At 35.0% G+C, this 24758-nt stretch overlaps 1 protein-coding gene across 10 annotated transcripts in view; it reads left to right on the top strand.

Annotated features, from left to right (window-relative positions):
• LOC122401934 (protein cycle) overlaps positions 1-24758 on the top strand; it is a 113606-nt gene that overhangs the window by 47367 nt on the left and 41481 nt on the right. For 5 of the 10 annotated variants that reach the window (XR_006259480.1, XM_043404377.1, XM_043404376.1 and 2 more), the window contains exons 2-3: positions 6488-6941; positions 21154-21567. Coding sequence is in view for 9 of the 10 variants with exons in the window: in XM_043404377.1 (XP_043260312.1) it covers positions 6488-6941; positions 21154-21567 (868 nt within the window). In the remaining variant the exon portion in view is untranslated. The remainder of the gene's footprint in view (positions 1-6487; positions 6942-21153; positions 21568-24758) is intronic. The other 5 variants (XM_043404385.1, XM_043404380.1, XM_043404383.1 and 2 more) reach the window with 1 other exon arrangement.

Below are 24758 nucleotides of genomic sequence, written 5' to 3'. Positions count from 1 at the left end.
CGTTAAAATTCAAGAACGCCATCTAGATTTATTTTCTTTGATCTTGGAGAATTAATTTATTTAAGCGAAAAATTATGTCATCGGTATAGGTATGAGTGTTTCGAATCTAGGAAAAATACTTTTCAACGGAATACAATGGCTTCGTTTGCATTTGCTCGAAACAGCACCAGTCGAGGGATTTAATTTTCTATTTTACACGATCAACTTTCGTAATCATTTCATTCGCTCCCGAATGACGCCGATGTCACAATATTCTTTGTTACGTAATTAAAATACTGCTTTCCTTGCGTGGAAATTTTCCCGACTTCTTAACATATTTTCAGTTACATAACGGAATTTATTTATGTAGAACGGTCATACTAATAACGATTATAATACGAGGGTCGTTCAATAAGTCCTTAGAAAAAGATAGAAAGAAAAATTATTTTAGGTAAATTTTTTTTTAGTTTTCAACATAATCTCCTTTTGGCTCTATACACTTTTCCAAACGTTTCTCCAACTTTTTTAAGCCATCTAAAAAGTAAGATTTCGAAAGGTCCTCGAAATAGGCATCTGTATGGGCGGTGACCTTCACGTTCGACGTGAATCGTTGTCCGCCGTGTCATTTTTAAAAATTTAGATATAAAGAAAAGTCACTGCCAAATTCGGTGAAAACGGTGGACGTTGTGATAATTCGAACTTTAATTTCATGATTTTGGCCATCGAAACTGCACAGGTGTGCACTCGTGCATTGTCTTAATGGAAGAGGATCTTTTCCTTTTCCAAACGAGGACGTTTTTTCTTGATTTCTTCGCTCAACCGGTGCAATAACGACGCATAATACTCTCCAGTTATTGTTATTGTATCCCAACAAACTGTGACCATCGCCTTGCCGCCTTCAAAAACTCACTGGTTTGTCTGTTCCTTTGTCTCTGGAGTGCAGTGGTGTATCCACGTTTCATCCAGAGTTATTCATCGACACAGAAACTCGTCAGGATTGTGACGAAAAAGCGTAAAAACAGCGTAAGAGTCGACCACACGATTTGGTTTATTCTCCACTGAAAACAAACGCGGCACCCATCTTGCCGAGATTTTTTTCATACCCAATTTTTCGTGCAAAATTGAAAACACTGTACCTTGCGATATGCCTGTGGCCCCGACTATTTCGCGCACTTTGGTTCGTCGATCACTCAAAACCATATCGTGGATTTTGTCAATCATTTCGGGAGTAGTCAATTCCACAGTGTGTCGTGTAAATGGGAATTTAGAACAAAAATCGTAGCTTCTAAACTAGTCAATTTTCGATCTAAGACCTCTTACACTTTTTTAAAGAGAATACAATGATGCATCGAGCGATGCACACAAATTATACATTTTTGTTAAAAAAAATTGAATCGACCTTGATTTTTTGTTGCATAAAAATTGTTTTGCTAATTTCTACTGTTGCAATTTCTTGTCAAGTGTATCTTTCGTTCGAAAAAAGCAAGGACTGAGCTAGCTAACTAGCAAGGACTGAGCTAGCTAACTAGGAAGGAGTGAGCTAACTAACTAGCAGAGAGTGAGCTATCTAGCTAGCAAGAACTGAGCTAGCTAACTAGCAAGGAGTGAGCTAGCTAACTAGCAAGGACTGAGCTAGCTAAACCTCAAAACTTACAGCGAACAATAAAATGTGGTGATGATTCCATATGTGTTTGGGACTGCATGAGCGTCCATAGGTGTAGGTGAATTGCATTTCATTGACGGAATAATGGATCGCAAGATATATATTAATATTTTTAAAACTCATCTTCATTCAAGTGCTGAAAAAATGGGTATTGAAAATAATTTTGTGTTCATGCAAGATAATGATCCTAAATATACCTTTTACAAATACAAGAATGTAGATTGCGCAGCACATTTAGAAACACCTCCGCAATTATCAGCTATGAACCCTATTGAACATTTGTGGGGTAATTTCATTGCAATTATTATTTCATCTAAAACAGACTTAAAAATGCTTTAATCAACAAATGGAATAATATTGCTAATAAAATCGCGTCTAATTTAGTTAATTCAATACCTATAAGGCTAACCGCAATAATAAAAACAAAGGGAAATCCTACTAAATACTAATTATACATATTAATTTTACAATTATTTGTTGTTTTTATTACAAATGTTTAAATTACTTGTACACTTGATAATGGCGCCAAAACTGTACAAATACTTATTACGCGTTCATTTCTGTCACTTTGTTCATTTTTCTTGATATTTATGTAAACGACATGAATATTTTTGGTTGTTTGAAGAATATTGTTTAATGAACATTATTATTGAGCATTTTAGTCGTAATTAGTTACTGCACGAATAGTTTTTACACCCACTGTAGTCTAGCCAGCACGTTCACGCGAGAGTCGTCGCTCATAGTTAGCACGCGCGCAGTGAAAATGTCATAAAAATACGAAATTGTCTGTCAGCCATAGAAGCAAAATTAATGTGCGGTTCGAGCCGCGTGAATCGCCATAGACCGCGTTCGCGATTCTTCGATACGCCGTCAATTTGTTACTCGGCCGCCGACGCGCTAATGATTCCGATCTTCGTCGTCTCCTTGCGATGGCGGGACGCCGCACAGCGGGCCAGATCAACAATTTTAGTGACATTTTAATATAAATTTTGATACCAAAGTGCGGTTTGCACAAAAAAATATTACGAAATTCTCCCGTTTTAATAACGTATAGAATATTTTGTAATTACCTTCACTATGTTTAATTAATTTTATATTTATGTTTATTTAATTGGTCTCTGCAATGTTGTAAATGTAATTATCCCACACTAATGTAGCATAATAAACCAGAAGTGTATTCCTTATTTGATATAATTTTCTTAAACAATTTATATTGAAAAACGTGTAGTTTTAGATTATATAGAAATATGTAATTCAGATAATATTATTAAACACTGTAACAAAATGTCTATTATACAGGGTGTTCGGCCACCCCTGGGAAAAATTTTAATTGGAGATTCTAGAGGCCAAAATAAGACGAAAAACAATAGAATACTAATTTGTCGATGGAGGCTCCGTTGAAAAGTTATTAAAAATTTCACACATTCTCGAATTTTTTTCTGGAAAATGGTTAGGATTTTGGGATATGTCTATTCACCAAAAATGCTTGTAATTGACCCCTGTAACTAAATATAATTTTTTTATTACCAATTGAAATTTTTTAATTTCGTCTAAAAATTTCAGTATCTAGTCGAATTTTTTTCTCAAAAGTAGGTAGGAATTTGGGGTATGTCTATTCACCGAAAATGCTTGCAATTGACCTCTGTAACTAAATATAATTTTTTTATTACCAATTGAAATTTTTTAATTTCGTCTAAAAATTTCAGTATCTAGTCGAATTTTTTTCTCAAAAGTAGGTAGGAATTTGGGGTATGTCTATTCACCAAAAATGCTTGCAATTGACCTCTGTAACTAAATATAATTTTTTTAGTACCAATTGAAATTTTTTAATTTCGTCTAAAAATTTCAGTATCTAGTCGAATTTTTTTCTCAAAAGTGGGTAGGAATTTGGGGTATGTCTATTCACCAAAAATGCTTGTAATTGACCCCTGTAACTAAATATAATTTTTTTATTACCAATTGAAATTTTTTAATTTCGTCTAAAAATTTCAGTATCTAGTCGAATTTTTTTCTCAAAAGTAGGTAGGAATTTGGGGTATGTCTATTCACCGAAAATGCTTGCAATTGACCTCTGTAACTAAATATAATTTTTTTATTACCAATTGAAATTTTTTAATTTCGTCTAAAAATTTCAGTATCTAGTCGAATTTTTTTCTCAAAAGTAGGTAGGAATTTGGGGTATGTCTATTCACCGAAAATGCTTGCAATTGACCTCTGTAACTAAATATAATTTTTTTATTACCAATTGAAATTTTTTAATTTCGTCTAAAAATTTCAGTATCTAGTCGAATTTTTTTCTCAAAAGTGGGTAGGATTTCAGGGGTATGTCTATTCACCAACAATGATTGTAATTGAGCCCCGCGACCAAAAATAATTTTTTCGGAATGATTTGAAATTTTTTAATAACTTTTTAATGAAGCCTCAGCCAAGAAATTGATATTCTTGATTTTCGTCTTAATTTGGCCTCTAGAATGTCCCTGTATAGGGAGGATACAATCTTACCATTTGGTTTTTGAGGTTATGGGCTGAGTTCTGCTGTCCTTGTTTGAGTAATTGCATAGCTTCAGGATCTAATAATTTTCTGTACCTTTTGTATGATTTTAATCTTATTGTTGATATGAATGGATCAGATGTTAATAGTAGTCTATGAAAGATGTCTTCATTCGTTGCTGTTCTTGAAATTTTCCTGCTCTTGTAATTCCGAAACTTTTTACAATCTTTATGCTTTGTTTCCTGGGCGTCTTCCGACAATTGTCCAACTTTGAACATTAATAATTCAAAAAGGTGGACGATGTTGGTTATAATTTTTATATATTATCTAAAAGAAAGCATCCTGAAAACATTGAGATATGTTCGAACGTGGAACAACTTGGGACTCAGAAGATATTTCTTGTAAATTGTAAAAATATTGCCAATTTTCTGTAGTATATTCAACGTTACGTTCCTAGTGCATTAAATACAATAACTTCAGCTGCAATTAATACGTTTTAATGGAAAATAATGCTATTTATTGTAGAAAAGAAACGCTGAAAAAAAATTAAACGAAATCGTCAAAATATCGTGAAAAAGAAAGTACACTTTTCAAGCGTCAAACGTACATTTGAAAATGTTAAATTTTAACAGTTCGATACAGCTATAATTTATAATTAATTTGATCAATTCTTTCATTTTTAAGGTCAGTAGACATTTGTAAGGTAATACCAATTGATTAAAAATCGACACGTGAAAGTTAATTTTTTTGGTAAAACGTCACTAAGATCTTCGATCCAGCCCATTGTGCGACGTTACTGTGAAAATCTAATTGCTTCTATCGACTTTCGAATTCGTTCCAACCGGTACCCAGGTTAACCATTTGAATAAAAGTAAATATCTCTTTCGAAGCAAACGGTTCTCAACAGGACACGACCTTTCCATCGCTAAACGCGTTAAAAAATTCAAGTACGCCGAGAAAGATTCCAGATCTCCTTCGGGTTTATCTGATAGAACGCGACAACGGGCATCGTGTCGTTATCAACGCCGGTTGAGAATTGAAAAGTTGAGGTTTTGCACATTCCGTATTCATAAAGGCTGACTGTACACGTGCAGCGGCGTTCGTGATTTTTGCACGACGTTTGAACTGTTGCGTCTCGGAAACAATTTTAGATATTAGAACGGTAGCAGCTTAATCTGTTTAGCGGGCGGTCGTTCAATCTCGTAGGTTTCATTATCATTTTATCGCTTCGCTAACGTTAGAATAAATCGACGTTGTTCGGCGGATGAAGAAGTAGATCGACCGACACAGTGGCGCATATTTTTTCTAGAAACAATAGTATCGATGTTCCGTATTGTTCCGTTTCGAGTTAAAATAACATTGTACGTGGCCATTCCAGATTCAGGCTGAACGATATTTCTGTTCCTCCCTATTATTACTTTTATGTAATGCATCGCCATGACTATGATTTCAGTACTTTATCGCGGTGAGAAAATTGTGTAGCGGACACGATCTCAAATCGTTGCTTCAAATAATATTTTAGTCGAACAATACGCACGAACACCTTGAAATATCGTCTCGAATCAGATTTCGTTTATTCGCCGCGAAACTTATTGCCAAATTATAATGAATCTCCTTCTCGACACAGTTTAACGATGCCATGTTATCGACGTGTTATTAACGCAGCATTAGATTCTACGAGTGTTTATAATAGTTCAATGTTCCAGCGATCTCACGATTCCACGTAATCGAGCATAGTATCATTTACCAGGTGCATATTACATAGTACAATCTGTCACTAACGTTTCGGTATAGTCATGCGTAACAACATTCGGATTCTAGGAAAATTAATGGGCTGTTCAAGTCCAACAACGATATAGAAAGTTGTGTTTTACATCGGCACAAGGTGCAATGAATGATTACACACCGGCTTACGTAATTGCACGGCTGGAATCTTATCACGTTTCGTAATATGCAAAATCTTCGTGTATCGTTGGCTGCGCCAAGATTCCAAGAAAAAGCTCAACGTAGACAGCAATCGTATTTACGATAAAAAGATTATCGTTGTAACGTTTCTTTAGTTTCCGCGCCGTACACTGGTCAATGTGGCGCGAATCGAACCGATCGATCAGCAAATTGTCGATCGATCGTCGAAAAAATGATGCTACGGAGCCGCTTCGAGCGATTCTCGATCTTGAAATTCAAAAGCGATCGCCGTCAAGGCTCGATCGACGAAGCCCGGACGGCCTCATTTTGCGTGCAACGAACACCCGAACGCGTTTCATCCTCGTCGTTCCCACGTTGCAACCACTTTGTGCCGCGATTCGATCGACATCGAAATCTGGATAAAAGAACAACGGTTCGTGCATCCTCAGACGAGGGTGGATTACTGGCAGATAGCGGTGGTGTGGAGAATGATGTTGTGGTCGGGGATGCCACCTGCGTGAGAAGCACCGATCTTCATCAACATCCCTCCTGTCATCATTACCGTCAAGAGCAACAAGCACACCCTCAGCAACATCAGCAGCAATATCAGCACCGCCAGGAGGAGGAGCTCGAAGATCTGCTGTGCTTTCGTGGACCATCGGAACAGGAGATGGTGGCCCAAGAAATGGCACAGAGTTACACGCAGCTCCTCCATCCAGATCAGGAGCCGCAGGAATTCATATCCTTGGAGGAGCTACAACCGCATTTGCACCAGGAGCATCACGTTCACAACAACCATGGCCAAGTGGTGTCAACGATGCCGTCTACCAACGCTCAACTCTATCAGCACCATCATCAACAGCACCACCATCGGAGTTACTATAATCTATCGGCTGTCCAAGAGTAAGTGAAACAAACCATGCGTTGTTGTAATGTTTAATAATTGTTCGTTAGCATTGCTGTATTCGATGTTCGTGTCGCTGAAGAGGAATGATGAGTGTTTATCTTGCGTTTGCAAATTCTCTACTTTAAATTTCAGGCAACATGGTGCGCTAACCGACTTTCTTAGAATTAAGCAATCGAGTCTTGGTGCTTTTGCCTGAATCTACGTATTCGATGTAGCCGATCTCGAGAAACGAGACCAATGTAATTTTTCGATGTTGTCCGTTGTTACATGTTCGGTTACATTGGTTGTTCGTCGTTATTTTTTATTATTCTTTTTATGGCATTAGCGCGTTGAACCTGCGACGATCGGCCAGCAAGTCGATGCAAAAGAATATATAGAAATCAGTTTTAGGATTATGACATAACTCGATGTATCTACGACATAATAAGAGGATTACACGTGTTATTGGTTAGCCTTGAAGCACCATCCGACCTCATTAATCGTTACGATTATTGATGTTCGTCGTTTCCACTGAACGTCGTCACAACAGGATGTAACCGTATTACTATTGCATGTTCCGTATTAATTGGTAAAACAATTTCTCTGATATGTTGCAATTAATGTGTTTTTCTTGCCTTCTGCTTTCGATTGTACAACAGAATCGCTCACAAACGGTGTCTTGTGCAATTACCTATAGATTTACGTGTTTCATATTCTGTATGTACAAAGCATTCGCGCGTGCATCAGAAATCAGCGAGAACGTTCGAAAGCTTAAGAGTACCGATTGTGTAAAACGCAAACCGAACAAAGAGATCTCGAAGGAGAAATGGCTCCATTGTATTAGTAACTGACTAGGAGATGAAATATACAGCGTCGCCTTTCATGTTAAGAGAAAATTTTAAACACGCCAAGACAAAGTAAAATGAAGACACTCCATGAATCAGTTGCCTTCAAAGGGCATAATAATTTAAAAAAATAAAAACTGTACAGGGCGTTCGGCCACCTCCAGGAAATATTTAAATGGGACAAAAAATTAAATTAAAAAATTTCAAATCGTACTGGAAAAATTACTTTCGGTTGCGGGGGTCAATTACGATTATTTTTTATGAATACACATACCCCTGAAATCCTACCCAATTTCGAGAAAAAAATTCGAGTAGGTACTGAAATTTTTAGACGAAATTAAAAAATATCAAATCATACTAAAAAAATTATATTTAGTTACAGCGGTCAATTACAAGCATTTTTGGTGAATAGATATACCCCTGAAATCTTACCCACTTTTGAGAAAAAAATTCGAGTAGGTACTGAAATTTTTAGACGAAATTAAAAAATTTCAATTGGTACTAAAAAAATTATATTTAATTAGAGGAGTCAATTACAAGAATTTTTGGTGAATGCACATACCCCCGAATTCCTAAACACTTTCGAGAAAAAAATTCTTCACCGAAAATCTAATGTGAGACCAGAAATGCTTCCTTGAAATTTCATGCGTATCTTTAAAATGTCATAACTCCTGAACGGATTGGAGGATTTTAATTTTTCAACAGGCAAACAACGCGTATTTAGGTGAAAAATATGTAGAAATCGCAAAAATATTGGAAAAGTGGATCTTGATTCCGCCAAAATGAGAAAAACTCCATAAAAATATCCAATTTTCAAACGACTATAACTCCTACAGTAGTGAATATATTTGAATGAAATTTTTTTCTGAAATAGAGCACATGGTTACCTACAAAAAAGTATAAGACAACTTTTCTATAGAGCGTCAAACAAAATTAAAAATGAAAAACAAATTCTTAAGAAAAATCGACAAGATGGTGGCTTTCGATGAAAAAACAAAATTTCAAATCGTTCTGGAAAAATTATTTTCGGTTGCGGGGGTCAATTATAATAATTTTTGGTGAATAGACCTACTCCCGAAATCCTGGCCACTTTCTAGAAAAAAATTCAGTACGCGCGAAACTTTAAATGTTAATAACTTTTTGACGAAGCCTCCATCAACAAATTAGTATTCTTGATTTTCGTCTCCTTTTGGCCTCTAGAATCTTCCATTAAAATTTTTCCCAAGGGTGGCCGAACACCTTGTATATTGTAGAATTGAATGCATGATAATGTGTTTCATACATTTGAGTGTTAGTGCATTCGTGTAATTTTGCATCGCAATGAAAATGAATGCTACAGCATTCTCGTACGGGAACGTGTTAATACGACCGACTCGTGGCTCGGTATTTCCAGGATTGACGAAATTCTCACAGAGCTGGCCGTTGAAAATAATTGGTCATTTTATTCGCGGTTCCTGGTTCTTTGCGTTCATTCCAGTTTTCCACGGTGCCAATTTCTTATCAATTAGCGCCTGGAATGGAGCATAAATCAGTAAAAGGATCCGATCAATCAAGCGAGATACTGTCGGATCCTGTCAGTCTTTCGAGATCGCCGACTTGGTCGGTTAAACAGTCCGCGCCACAGTTTACCGAAGGCATGTAAGAGCGAATTAAACGAGCCTTTCCGCGCCAAGAGATATTGAATGTTCTTCTAATAATTGCGGCGTGTACCGCTTCCATGTTTAGCGCTTGTGCACGGGAACTTTCAGAGCAAGCATGGCGCAACAGCTACGCTGCCCTACGGGAGTTCACTTTCCATTCTTTCTCTCTCTTCCTCGTTCTTGAATAAGCGAGCCGATGCCCGATATTTTATACGGGAAATCATTGCGCAACGAGAGCTTATCATTGTCTCGGGCATCCATCCGCGTGTCATCTACTAAATGGGTTGGCAAACTATTTTTCTGAAGGGCTAGACACTATGTACTATATTATTTTTTTTTTTTTATTTGATGATTTTTTTACACCGCGTCCACTGCGAGGTTATTAGCGCCGTCGGTCGGGTGGATTTTTTCTTATATTTTGTCAATTAATTTTGTTTCTTTGATGAATCCCAGTAGGTTGTGTAGCTTTTTGTTGGTGAGGTTTCCTTTAAGTTGTGCACTGCCCAATTCTGTAGGTTGTCTAGTGCGTTTTGGAGTAGTTGTTCTGTGGTATTTTCATATTTTCCTTTATATATTATCGTTAAGTCATCTACGAAAAGATATGTTTGGACTGGTAAATTTGTTACGGAAAAAACAGCATTTATGGATACTAGGAATAGTGTTATGCTTATTACCGAACCTTGAGGGACTCCATTTTGCAATATCATAACGTCGGATAGACAGTTGTTGGTATGTACTATTTAAATTAGAAACCCATCAAATGTTTGGTTGTGTAACACAGTCGCCTCGAAAAGTAAGTTGACACATTTAAAAAATCAGTTCTTATTATGTCAAACTAAAATAAAGTATCATATTAATTAACATCTTTGGTATAATTAATGTGGGAACGTATCGTGAAATATATGTAGAAGGGAAAAAATATTGACAGTATAAATCATATACAGTAAGGAGCATAGCTCAACCAATAATCACAAGTTTTGTATAGATCATTACGTACTGCTAAGAATATAGGGGAATATTAAAAAACAAACATTATAGTTATCTTTATTACAGTTAAAGGTAACATAAGAAACTTTTTCTGTAATTAATGTCTTCTCGTTTGGTAATGAAAAAAAGAATAAATTGACTCGATTTTGCACCAGTTCGTGAAAACAACGTTTACATGGAATGTCTTAGTAATGTGTTTGCATCTAGCAGATTCAAATGATTACAATATGCTATTTTACACTCAATTGCTCACAATCAGTCGAACAGAAAAATACGCAAGTAAAGTAAGAATAAACAGGTATCCAATTTCTCCAAATTGTTTAAAAAAAATCATATCTCTTTTGAATGACGATTTATCAACGTGTCAAGTCGCAGAAAACCATAGTATTAGTCGATCAACAGTGCACAAAATAAGAAACAAACATTGAAAAGTATATTATTAAAAGTTGGAGGAAGACCAAAAAATTACCACCGGTATTTCAGCGGAAGAAATTCTTTACACGAAAAGTACTCCAATCAAGAAATTTGTATTTAAATAAAACTTTGTGTAGAGCATAATGAAGCATGCAAGAAACAAATCTTTTTTGGAAGATTTAACGGTACGAAATATTTGTTAAAAAAGGAGTTGTTTTCCGTTACGATAATTTACAACTCCATATATATTTAATGATAAGACAAAAATTACTACATTGATATTTGTATTGAAAAATTCTCTTAGTGAAAAGTCGTTCGAAAACACCGAAAAATTAAATACAGACGTATTTGGAAGTTTAAATAAATAAAGCGATGAATTTTATTATAAAGACATATATAAATTATCTAAAAGATGGCAGAAGATCGTAAAATAAAATGGCGCGTAAACCATTGATCAAAATAGTTCTATAAAAAATTTACAGTATTTGATATTGCTACAAAGAAACGCGAACGGACTTATTACACAACCTAAATACATATTTATTAATGGGAAGAATGAAATTCTATAATGAAATTATTTTGTTTTAGTCGAGTGACAAATACGTATCGACTCGACGGGTTAAATACATACGTATTGGTCTAATCACAGCAATGGCGATTTACAGAAATTAGCACCCTTAGCTCGGTTCTTTTCTTTTTATGGTTATTGTTTTGGCCACGAACAAATATTCGTTTACAAATGTTGCTCGTGGTCGTCGCGTATTGCACAGCCACTCTGTGCTCTTAACATGTACCTTGACTCTTAGAAGTTGTTGCTTCTGATACGCAGAAATGACTTCTTGCGGAGACTAACTATCGAAGATGTTACTCTGTCGAAATTAATCTGCCTCTCCGTCCTGATTTTTCCCATAGGGAAACCTCGATTTCCCCTGCCAAGGTGACAACGACGAATATTGCCTACCGGAGGGAGGATTGGTCAAGCCAATCCTCATCGTCGTCACCTTGGTAGGGCGGTTCCTAACAATATGCAACATTCCCACCCACCCTGCCGTCCAGTGTCCAGGTAGACCATGCAGGAGTGAGCGAGAACGCTGCATTGTTATTAACTTTTTGGGAAATGCCCAACGACCGCGAGACCTCGGTGGTCCGCAGCTGTCCGCCAACGCGGGTTTGCGATATGTCAATCGCTATTGAGGCAAGGACGAGCTCTAAGGATTCCAAGTCCCGTGTGGAGTTTGGAGGTTCCTTAACCTTTTGACTGCGGCGTGTCCTAGGAAGAATCCATCGACATAGATGGCGCGATCGTCATATGCCTGTCGCTGCGACTGGAGACCAAAAAAGTACCCGGAGATTTAAGGGACCATTCTTGCGGTTTAAAAAAATAATAAATGCAAATTATTTTTAAATATCCAATTTTTATCCAATTTCATATCGAATCAATTGGTAAAACAGTAAAAGGTGTTATAGTAAAAAAAATGCAGAGGGCGTAAATTTACGCTTTTCGTATATATTGATAGACTTGTGAAAGCGTATACATACGCCGTTAGCAGTCAAAGGGTTAATGACCGTATCCTAATTTATCAAGTAAAAATGTCTCGAAGGCCTAATCCTCAAAAATGGCGGAGAAGTCACGTCCGTATCATAAACCCGCTCGCTGTACCGACCCTGAATAGTTCTTGTCATCACGCGATGCTCGTCTCGAAGGCATACAAGTTTTCTGCGAAATACTTGTGTTTATCGTTCAAAGGAGGAAAGATATTACGTTAGTTTGTTTCCAGTGGAGCACTTTGTATATCTTCGTAATAGTCTTCTCGCAATCATCGCGAAGTTACGTAACAAGATCAGTGTGTGCACATTTCTTAATCCGCGATGACGTACAAAAGATATACATATGTACTCAATTGAATATTCCCTCGATAGGAATTAGAGATTACGATGAATCGGTATCGTAACTGCAGAGCTAAATCTTTTTCTACTTATGCTATTGGCTCACGTAGGACGTTGTTTAGAGCCGTTATCAGGATCGAAGAATTTTTAACAGCATTCGGTGATTTAGTATATGAAACCAAGTACGCAATACTCAATAAAAATGATAGAAGCCAGAGTTACTATGAAATCGATGTCCACAATATTCGTGGCATATTTTATGTTTAGAAAATTGAGCGTTTTCCAAAAACTCCAGAGCATATAATTTTAATATCGCGTTTAGCTGAGTATATACATAAAGTAAAAGTATAAAGTAGGAAAGTAAGAAAGTGGGTTCATTTTGATCAACATTATATCTTTGGTGGCAGACTTAACAGAAAGAGTCTTTCTAGGTTACAACAACTATAATAAGCTGCAACGTCGTTATTTTTAGTCGGAACATCGAACATTGAACATCGAACCTCGAGAAGAATCGAAGAAGCCACTCTGTGCTTTAAAAAATGTTTCCGTTGCATACGTAATGGCAACAAACATAACACAAAATATGATAAATATTTAGAATATATATGTAAATCCTATGTAGTCAATCTACCAAATACTTGTGTACAAATTGTGAACATACGCAATAAATAGTGTAGTTGTATTTATAGTGAATGCATTTTATAAGGAAATATTATAATTTTGTGGGCAAATCGTAAATTTATACTTTGTAGATATGTATATTTTAATATGAAAATAGAATTCTGCTAAAGTTAATTCTCCGAAGTCTGCGAACTTTGAATTCTGAACTAGCTTGAAAGCGTGAGAAGAAATGGTCAGAAGTGATTATTGATAGAAAAACTAAGGATTTAATTTTTAGTTAAAAGACAACATTTCAAATTATTATTAGTTTTTTAAGGAATTGAATCTCACTATTGGTAACGACCGCATAGTGTATTCTAATAGGTCTTGTATTATAGTTTATCATACTCGGGCAAACATGTTCGAAACATCAAAATAAATCTTTATTGTAACTTTTAATAAGTAATTCTAAATAATATTGGAGAATACAATTTTCAACTCAAGCAATAACCGAATGGCTAAAATAAGACTAGAATTGATTATCGCTCGAATATTTACGTGCGTTTTGAACATACGATTTTAAAGTTTTCTTCGATAGAAACAAAACATATTATTGACATATTGAGACATATTATTAGATTGATTCGTATAAAATGTTGTTTCTCCAATCAAATTCCAAAGTTACGACATTTAATACATTTAATAGAAATAGTTTCTATGTTTTTTATATTTTTTTTTTACAATACCTTTTGCGTTATTTTAACGTTTCACTAATTTCATCGTTCCGATGTAATAAATATCAGATTTAAACTCTTCAAGTATTCGTCCAAAATACTCTTTCTATATATTTTTCATTCTTGGTAGATTTCAAAAAAATGATGATTTCATATCTGTGATAGTTGGTTTCATACGTATAGTTAATTACAGGGTTGGCAGTATGGCGGTGTAAATGTTATTGCGAGAATTATTAACGTTTATTTTATAATACCACCGAATGTATCGGAAAATATATATCTTTATGTGTTAACGAATTTGTTATTTCATCAATATCCACCACAATATCCTGATTCGCCAGTATTTTTTACCATTGCACGTTTAATGTTACTTGTATTATATAATTAGTATTCCTTAAGTAGAAACAAATGGATTTTGTGAAATAAGGAGAAATTTTCCTTTTTTTCTCCTCAATGCTTGCAATGAATTACTATTTTCACTCGGTTATGTTATCGACAACTTTCTAAATTATTGCGGGTGCCGAAAATAGATTGCCTTTCGGGGAAATAAGAAAACATGAATTTGTTATTTTATTCACTAAGACATAATCCATTTAGTATTAAATTATGGTTGTTTCAAACCTTGATATTATCTGATAGAATAACGCGATATACAAATTTTGAATACCAGTAAGAAATCATGTTCCCCGAATGGCCCGTAAATAAAATATACGTCCGTAATAAATTTACAATCGTTTCTATTATTATAACTGTTCTGTTTAACAAATATTTCATTTAATTATTAATTAATAATGTTGGTAGCAGGATATTGACCAAAAAGGCTTAAAAATTCGTTATAAAGTAAGAATGAACGCGTGTGTAAAAAACAGTTCTGTTCAGTGCGGTGCATAACGATTGACAATGAAACATTACGTTTCTATTATCGTATCGCGAAACACGGAAATCGACATTCGAGGCTTCGTTAAAAAGTTATTAACGTTTAAAGTTCCGCCCGTACTGAATTTTTTTCACGAAAATGTGCAGGATTTCGGGGGTATGTGCATTCACCAAAAACGATTGTAATTGACCCCCGCAATCGAAAATAATTTTTCCAGAACGATTTGAAATCTTTTTTAGTTTTATCGACAAAATTTCATACCTTCTAAATTTTTGTTCTCGAAAGTGGGTAGGATTTCGAGGGTACGTCCAATGATAAAAAACGATTGTAATTGACCTCCGCAACGGAAAATAATTTTTCCAGAACGATTTGAAATTTTTTTTTTCAGGCACCTACCCTCTTGTCGATTTTTCTTAAAAATTCGTTTTACATTTTTAATAATTTTGTTTAACGAGCTACGGAAAAGTTGTCTCATACTTTTTCGTAGGTACCCATGGGCTCTATTTCACTACTGAATGAGATACCTTTACCATTGTAGGTGTAATGGTCGTTTGAAAATTGGATCATTTTTATTTTTTCTCATTTTGCGGGGCCGAGGATCCACTTGTCCAATATTTTTGCGATTTCTACATATTTTTCACCTAAATACGCGTTGTTTGCCTGTTGAAAAATTAAAATCCTCCAATCCGTTCAAGAGTTATAAGATGTTAAATATTTGCATGAAATTTCTGGGAAGCATTTCTGGTCTCACATTAGATTTTCGGTAAAGAATTTTTTTCTCGAAAGTGTTTAGGAATTCGGGGATATGTCTATTCACCAAAAATTCTTGTAATTGACTCCTGTAATTAAATATAATTTTTTTAGTATCATTTGAAATTTTTTAATTTCGTCCAAAAATTTCAGTATCTTATCGAATTTTTTTCTCGAAGGTGGGTAGGAATTTGGGGTATGTCTATTCACCAAAAATGCTTGTAATTTATCCCTGTAACTAAATATAGTTTTTTTCCATAATTTGGAATTATTTAATTTCGACTATAAATTTCAGTACCTACTCGAATTTTTTTCTCGAAAGTGGGTAGGATTTCAGGGGTACGTGTATTCACCAAAAATGCTTGTAATTGACCGCTGTAATTAAATATAATTTTTTTAGTATAATTTGAAATTTTTTAATTTTGTCTAAAAATGTCAATATCTACTCGAATTTTTTCCTCAAAAGTGAGTAGGATTACGAGGGTATGTCTAATGACCAGAAATGCTTGTAATTGACTGCTGTAACTAAATATAATTTTTTTAGTATCACTTGAAATTTATTATTTCGTCTAAAAATTTCAATATCTACTCGAATTTTTTTCTCAAAAGTGGATAGGATTTCGAGGGTATGTCTAATGACCAAAAATGCTTGTAATTGATCGCTGTAACTAAATGTAATTTTTTTAGAGAAAAGAAATTGATATTCTCCATTTTCGTCTTATTTTGGCCTCTAGAATCTCCCATTAAAATTTTTCCCATGTTTGGCCGAACACCCTGTACATTTATGGAAGTAGAATCACCTAACTACGTTTTACAGAGCAGGTTATACCTCTTAATAAATTAATCCGTAAAATGCTCGAAGATTTGGGCGTGTAGCTTGGGAAACGGCGCGTCCACATTTTGTTATCGCGTAATGGCGCATAGTGAATAAATAGAATTACGTAGGTTACATCATAATATACGGAACTACTAGCACACTGTCGGCGTAGATACGTGGCCGACCTTCGTCACGTGTGTTTGCATGGCTACGACGAAAAGAATCTTGACTAAGTCGCAACGCCTTCACGATTTCTGGAATACGATCGCATACTGAAACATTTATGGTCGGAGTGGTCCAGAAAATAATGCTCGTTTAAAAACTTGCATTTAACAACTAAATAAACCGAGTAATTAGAAGAAATCTATGGGTTTGATACATAATACAATTGTATGATTAATTCTATTAGTGATCACTGTATTCGTACATTTCTGTGAATGCGAACACGTTATCGTAAATGAGATATAATAGTTTAAGAAAATGTTATTTGCTCCTCATCTGCTTAAAAAAAAAACCATTCAATATTTATAGGGTATATGGGATACATTGTACCGAGTAAAAAAGCTTTATTAAACATAGGTCGAAAGGTCAACCGTTTCTGAGATACAAACATTTTTGTTTGTTATTATCATAATTGACTTGCTACTGAATTTACGATGTTTACAGAAGATTTTCCATGCGTCCACCTTCCATTTCTACACACGCTTGGCATCTTCTTTTTACGGAATCGCGAACTCTCTCGAAAATTCCACATTTCTGTTGAATTGTTTGACAAGAACGGTGGATTCGGTTACGTAATTCTTCTAAGTCATTTATCGGTGAGGAATACACTTGACTTTTTAAATATCCCCATAAGAAGAAGTCCAAAGGGTTTAAATCGGTGGATCGAGGAGGCCATGCAACTGGTCCACCACGTCCAATCCACCTTCAACCGAACACCATGTTTAAATGGTCTCTCACATTACGTACAAAATGAGGTGGCGCCCCATCATGCATGTACCACATCGATAATCTTTCTGCCAAAGGTACATCATCCAAGTACTGAGGTCATGTATTCACCAAGAAGTTGAAATAAGCAACTAAGTCAATCATGATACTAGCAAACAAAAATGTTTGTATCTCAAAAACGGTTGACCTTTCGATCTATGTTTACTAAAGCTTTTTTACTCAGTACAGTGTATCCTATACATATCCCATATAAATATTGAATGGTTTGTTTTGAACAAAATTAAGTTAATTTGTTTCGAATAGCATTATATTATTTATGACGAGCATAGTGTACAAATTTCCATTAATTGATTCTCACGTTTACAGAAACGAATTAAATTTTCAGTTACTGAAACACAAGCTGTGGTTAAATGTTAGGAATAATTTCTCACTTTGAGCAGTTTAATATTTACGAGGTCATGGTAGACATTTTGAACATTCGATACATTAAATAAGTAACAAATAGAACTCCTTAATTTTAGGAATAGAATCGAGCTTCCATTCCCTTTCGATGGCGGAAACTGTTTTCAGACTCTACTTCGTTACGAGTAATGTATAGCGTTAATAATGTTAATTTCTTTTTAGCTGCCTGCTACTTGCGGAATTATTTTTATGTAATTTCACGGTGCTCGCTCGATAAAACCAATTAATACACAATCCCCTTATCAGGTATTTTAGAAAGTTATGATACTTTTTATTCAATAGCCCGGACATGTCGCAACTGCTTTTGCCACGGAAAGCGTAAATTTCTTACTAATAAGACACACGCAAAAAAACGATATAAGAACACACGTGTATTGCAATAGTACGATTAAGTGTACACCGAGGCACGATTAACTTTGAGATCGTGCCAATGTATCGCGGGGAAAAAGTTCGTGCCCAGTGAAGCACGGATAGAACAGTGCAATCAAACGCGTCGGCTCGTAAACAATCTGCCAAGAAACAAGTATAGATAGGGAATTAGCGAGATTGGAAATCGCTGACAGGCCCGATACTCTCGCTTTCGTCACTGTTACCAAGATTCGAGAGCAAATGGTTACCAACAAAGGGTCTAGACGAATAAGCATGGTAAAAGTACCCCCAAACCAAATTGAACGGGGTTCATACCACTCTTTAGTATATCTACTAAAGGGGTTATTACGGGGTGAAAATCATTTTTTGGTTTATCCTTAATATCTCCCATTCTGCTCAATTAAAAATTATGAAAAAAATCATGGTTATTCTATCGACTGATGTACATATTCGAGAATTTTTTCAGAATTTTTGGACGCAAATTCGATTTTTAAAAAATTCGAAAATATTTTGACCGACTATTTTTTGTCGAAGTTATCAAGTGACCACGTTTGTTTTTGTACAGTATAAAGCTCTCAAACGAATTACTAGTCTCTAATTTTTTCAGATTTTTCGAAGGGGTGGAACGTAGTCAAAAAAATAAAAAATGATTAAAAAGTGGTGAAAAAGCTTTATAGTTGTTATCGCAGTAGTAGGCCAAGTTGTTATCGCTCTAGGATTAGTTGTTACTAAGAAATAAGTGTTATCTTCTAATGAGACATTTCGTTCACTGATGAAGTAAAACACAATTTTATTAATAAGGTTTGTTTATTAACTTTGGATTAACACAAATATACAGGGTGTTCAGCCACCTCTGAGAAAAATTTTAATCAGAGATTTTAGAAGCCAAAATAGGACGAAAATCAAGAATATCAATTTCTTTACTGAGGCTTTGTTAAAAAGTTATTAAAAACTTTCAAATCGTTTTGAAAAAATTATTTTTGGTTGCGGGGCTCAATTACAATCATTTTTGGTCATTAGACATACCCCTGAAATCCTACCCACTTTCGAGAAAAAAATTCGGATAGGTACTGAAATTTTTAGACGAAATTAAAAAATTTCAAAACACACTAAAAAAATTACATTTAGTTGCAGGGGTTAAGCACAATCATTTTTAGTGATTAGACATACCTCCGAATTCTTATGCATTTTCGAGAAAAAATTCCTTACCGAAAATATAATGAGTAGCCGGAAATGTTAGCTCGAAAAATCTGTAAAACATCATAACTCCTGAACAGATTGGACGATTTTAATGTTTCAAAAAGCAAACAACGCGTATTTAAGTGAAGAATATGTAGAAATCGCAATAATATTCGAGAAGTTGATCCTTGATCCCGCAAAATGAAAAAAACCCCATAAAAATGATCCAATTTTCAAACGACCATAACTCCTACAATAGTGAATATATGTCAATGAAACTTTTTTCTGAACTAGAGCTCATGGGTACCTACAAAAACGTATTAGACAACTTTTCTATAGAGCGTCAAACAAATTTATTAAAAATGAAAAACAAATTCTTAAGAAAAATCGACAAGGGGGTGGGTTTGTGTTTTCGATGAAAAAAAAAAATTTCAAATCGTTCTGGAAAAATTATTTTCGGTTGCGGGGGTCAATTACAATCATTTTTGGTCATTAGACATACCCTCGAAATCCTACCTATTTTTGAGAAAAAAATTCGAGAAGGTGTGAAATTTTTCGACAAAATTAAAAAATTTTAAATCGTTCTGAAAAAATTATTTTCAGTTACGGGGGTCAATTGCAATCATTTTTGGTGATAACTTTATTAAAAAGAAAGAATAATCCACGGAAACTGATGAATCCTTTGTAGGAATTATCTAACTTCTCTATCACGCGTCTTATTGTCCTTTGTCCTTGTTCTTTTCTTTTCGTATATTCCTTTTCTCAAACGTTCTGGTATTCCGACAAGCAACTCGACTACCTTCAAAGGCCACATTCAAACGTCAACGCCAATCAGTCGCACGTTTGCGTTTTTGATGATATTCTTCACATCGATTAAATTTAAATATCGATTAAAGCCAACATAATTTTATTTATACAGCGTGAAGTGACATAAATGAAATTTTCTAATAGTCCACGAAATGTATTTTTGATAGAAAAAAATATGTTATTTTTGGCACAAACATTAATCTAATAAAATAAAAATAATAATCTAATATAATGCCTAGACTGCGGATATTTATGCATTTATGGGAAATTTAGATTGTCAAAAAGCTATAGAATACATTTAATATGCAAAACTATAACAAAAACTCAAGTAAGATAAGAATTATTGTATTTAGGGGTTGAAAGAACCCTCTACGAAGCTCTTATTTTATTAATTTTATTAATAAATATATGAATTTGCATAAAAATCCGCAGTCTAATAATGACAAATGAATAACAACTTTACTTAAACCTAATATAAATAACTTGTTAAACGAACCTATGTATTTTCTTATTTACAACCTACTATGACTTCTTCTTCGGTTTGTAACCTTTTTAATAAATCTGTAGAGTGTCGTGTGATAAATGTTTAAATCTCTGGCGATGATTTTTACATTCTGTCCTTCCAGCGCGGATTCAGCTGCCTTAGTAGAAATCACAACGCTATCTTTTTCCATTTTAAAGATGTAATCGTCGGAACAACTTACCCCCGGAACTTCTAGAGAAACTTGACTTTGTTTCCTTATTTCTTACTTGCATAAGGAAGCAGAGTAAAAATTTCCACAAATTCAAGGTGGTCGTATCTGAAAAATATATGTTACAATTCTTTGCCTATTCGTGCGTTTCTTTTCTTGAACAATCTGCAAGAAACGATCAATGATATTAACAATTTACGTGTTTCTTGTTTCGTTTTCAGAAATTCTTGTTCCACGGTTTACTTCGGCGACATAGGTACGGGATCGGGGGTGGGAGAAGTAACCGCCGTCTCGGCGGGGGGTGGCGAAGGTCTCAGCCTGACTCCAACCCCCGCCAGCAACAACAACACAACCACCGCCGCCCCCAGTACCAGCGGCGCTACCACCATTACCACCACCACCAACGACACCACCCCGCAGGTCGTAACGGGGGCTGAACCGCCCCAGCATATGGAGACACCCCCGACCATGGTCCCCGACCAGGCACCCGCCTCCGGCCATCACTACCACCGTCACCATCATCATCGTCATCATCACCAGCGCAGCGCATCCTCCACCCCCAGCCATGAGCCAACCACTACCGATACTTCTGACGAATTCGTCGCGGTTTCTAGGAAGCGGAAGCTCTCGTGCCAGTAAGTCTAATATTATTAGTATTAATTTTCGAAACTTTTTCATCAAACTTGCTTCCATTTGGAGGGATCGACTTTAGACGATTTATTAGGTGTAGAAATAAGTTCATTCCGACGAATTTCAATCGTTTGCTATGATCATTTGTTGCGAGTTAATCTTCTACTCGTTTAGCAATCTGCAATACCAATAAAATAAGAAACAAAACAATGTCACAATGCAGCAAACTTCACATCATAACCTCCTTGTTGTCGTTAACAATGTCGCCGACGAAGGAGCATATTCGGCATTGCCTCTTATTTGCTTTTAATCTCCGAAAATCCGTGAGTGAAGCCACTCAAATGGTATGTGAAGCATATGGTGAAGGGGCTATTACTGATAGAACTTGTAGAAGTTGGTATCAACGGTTTAAATTAGGCGATTTTAACGTGAAAGATCAGCCTCGTTCCGGATGTCCTAAAAAATTCGATACTGAAGAGTTGCAACAACTTTTGGACCAAGATTCAACACAAACCCAAAAACAACTGGCAAGCCACCTTAACGTCACACAAAAAGCAGTGTCTATACGTTTACACAAAATTGGAAAAATACAGAAATTCGGAAAATGGGTTCCGCACGAGTTATCCGGAGAAAACAAAATTCGTCGATACGAGACGGCTCTGAACTTACTAAGTCGCTTCAATAAAAAAGATTTCCTATATCAGATCATTACAGGTGATGAAAAATGGATATTGTATAGGAATCCTAAACGGAAAAGATCATGGGTAGACCCTGGCAAACCAGCAACATCAACCGCAAAGCCTGATATTCATGCAAAAAAGGTGTTACTGTGCATATGGTGGGACATGAAGGGAATTCTGTATTATGAAATGCTTAATCCAGGTGAGACAGTGACTGCAGACCGCTATCAACAGCAACTTCTGAAATTGAATGACGCGATCGAAAGAAAAAGGCCATTATCTGGACAACGCCGACGCAAAATATTGCTTCACGACAACGCTCGTCCGCATACGGCTGCAGGGACAAAAGAGGTGATTTTTTCATTAGGTTGAGAACTTCTTCCACATGCGGCGTACTCTCCTGACATGGCACCTTCAGACTACCACCTGTTTCGCTCGTTACAGCATCATGTAACTGATACAGAATTCAAAACTCTTGAAGACGTTCAAAAACACCTGGACGAATACATTGCCTCAAAGCCACCGAGTTTTTATCGTGAGGGAATTCGCAATTTACCCAAAAAGTGGCGAAATATCATAGAAAACAATGGCGAATATTTTGATGATTAACTTTCTATACTTTTTTCTAAATAAAATATTTACTTTACCAAAAAATCGGAAAGAACTTATTTCTACACCTAATATAAAGTAAAGAATTGTTATATAGTACACGCAGGGTGGTCTATGCAACTTGTGCACCTCTATAACTTCCAAAGTATGGGTTGCTGAAAAAAATTTTGTATAAAACAGTTGCATGGTTCGAAGGGGTAAATGTATTTGTCTTTTTTATGGGCGAGGACGTTTCGAAGATTCGAGGGTCGATTTTGTTTCTTTAAACGTAAGGCTATATTTTTTATACCAAAATAAGGAAGAATATCAAATTCTGAGTATAAAACACCAAATAACCAATGAGTAATTTCACTTTATTTCTTGAAAATTTCCCTCGTGTAATATCAAATTGGAGACTCAGTCTTATAGATTTCTGTAGACAATGAAAATTGTTAAGAAATAAAGTGAAATTTAGTTATTAGGTTCTGAATTTGATAATCTTTAAAAAGAGAAAGTTGACCTTCGAATCTTCGAAACTCCTTCGCCTATAAAAAAAAAAGGCAAATACATGTACCCCTTTCAACCATGCAACTTTTTTATACAAAATTTTGTCGAGCAATGCATACTTTGGAAGTTACAGTTATAATTATAATTAAAATATTAAATATGAATTAAATATAATTCTATGTTATACAGGATAGAACAGGAAGTGATTCTACGTGAAAAATAAAAACAAAATTTGGTATAACATTTTTTTTATCCGGGACTCCGTTTTCGAGTAAATTGACTTTATTGTTTGTTCACATCTGTGAACGATTTAGTTGTCATTCATTCTTCGTTCGATTTACTACATAATCCTTTTTACGATAGAAATTATAGTTTATTAGTATGTCATTAATTAAAAGAGGAAGACATTTTTAACAATATTTGTAAAATTGTATCGTAGTATTGCAATAGAAAGGAGTAATAAGGAATACAAAATTAATTATCAATAGAAACATTCTGTACTGCTTTAATAATGTCCGTAAACACTATTTCGGACGGAGAAAACTGCGATAGAAGTATAGGCGACAACTAAATTGTTCACAAAAGTGAATAAACTATAAAGTCGATTTTCTCGAAAATGGAGCCCCGGATAAAGAAATTTTATACAAAATATTTTTCTCATTTTTCCACGACGAATCACTCCCTGCTCGGTTGTACCAGGATTTTCGATCCATCCTGTACATAGATATATTAAAGATTGATATTTTAAAGGAATATCTTCAAGCTAGTGCAAATAAAATGCAACTACACGTCGATTATATTATTTTACAAAGATAATGAATCCTACAAGAGAATGGATCCTGTATAGTCAGAAATTCCTCGACAGTCTCCAAACATAAATGTCATATTAATAATAATAATCAAAATAATCAGGGTACTTGGGTATGGAAGACTACTTGGGGCCAATACTAACAGTTTGACTTTGAAATATCCTAAGTCAAAAAGGATTATGAAACAAAATTTTTCATACGAAAATGTTACTCGATCATTTGGCATTATTGACTCCTATTTCTGTGTACGTTTAACGCTAGAAGCAGTCAAAATGACACATTCGTAATTTCTAATAAAAATCATAAAAGATTTACTCGACTGAATTTTGGAAAAACCGTAATTTTCCTATAAGAGAATGAATAAATACTTATTTCCATTGCATTGTACATTTTTTCACGTATCTATCGTTTTAATTTCATCGCTGCAAATAAATACACTATAATTGCCGGTAGTTCTAGTGTTGATATAATAACACGCAAATTATTAATAGAAAATTAGAAGCAAAGAAATCGTTACAACCGTTAGAATTTGTAAAATTAAGGAAAAATTCTAGAAAAATTAAATACCGAATGAATTGCAACCACGATATAATCGACTGTTTGAATGCACTT

Source organism: Colletes gigas, unplaced genomic scaffold (assembly GCF_013123115.1).
Source record: "Colletes gigas isolate AHSC1104 unplaced genomic scaffold, ASM1312311v1 Colletes_gigas_Sc00030, whole genome shotgun sequence".
In the NCBI taxonomy this organism is placed as follows: Eukaryota; Metazoa; Arthropoda; class Insecta; order Hymenoptera; family Colletidae; genus Colletes; species Colletes gigas.
The sequence above is the reverse complement of the archived record's forward strand: the minus strand, read 5'-3'. Positions and strand labels throughout refer to the sequence as shown.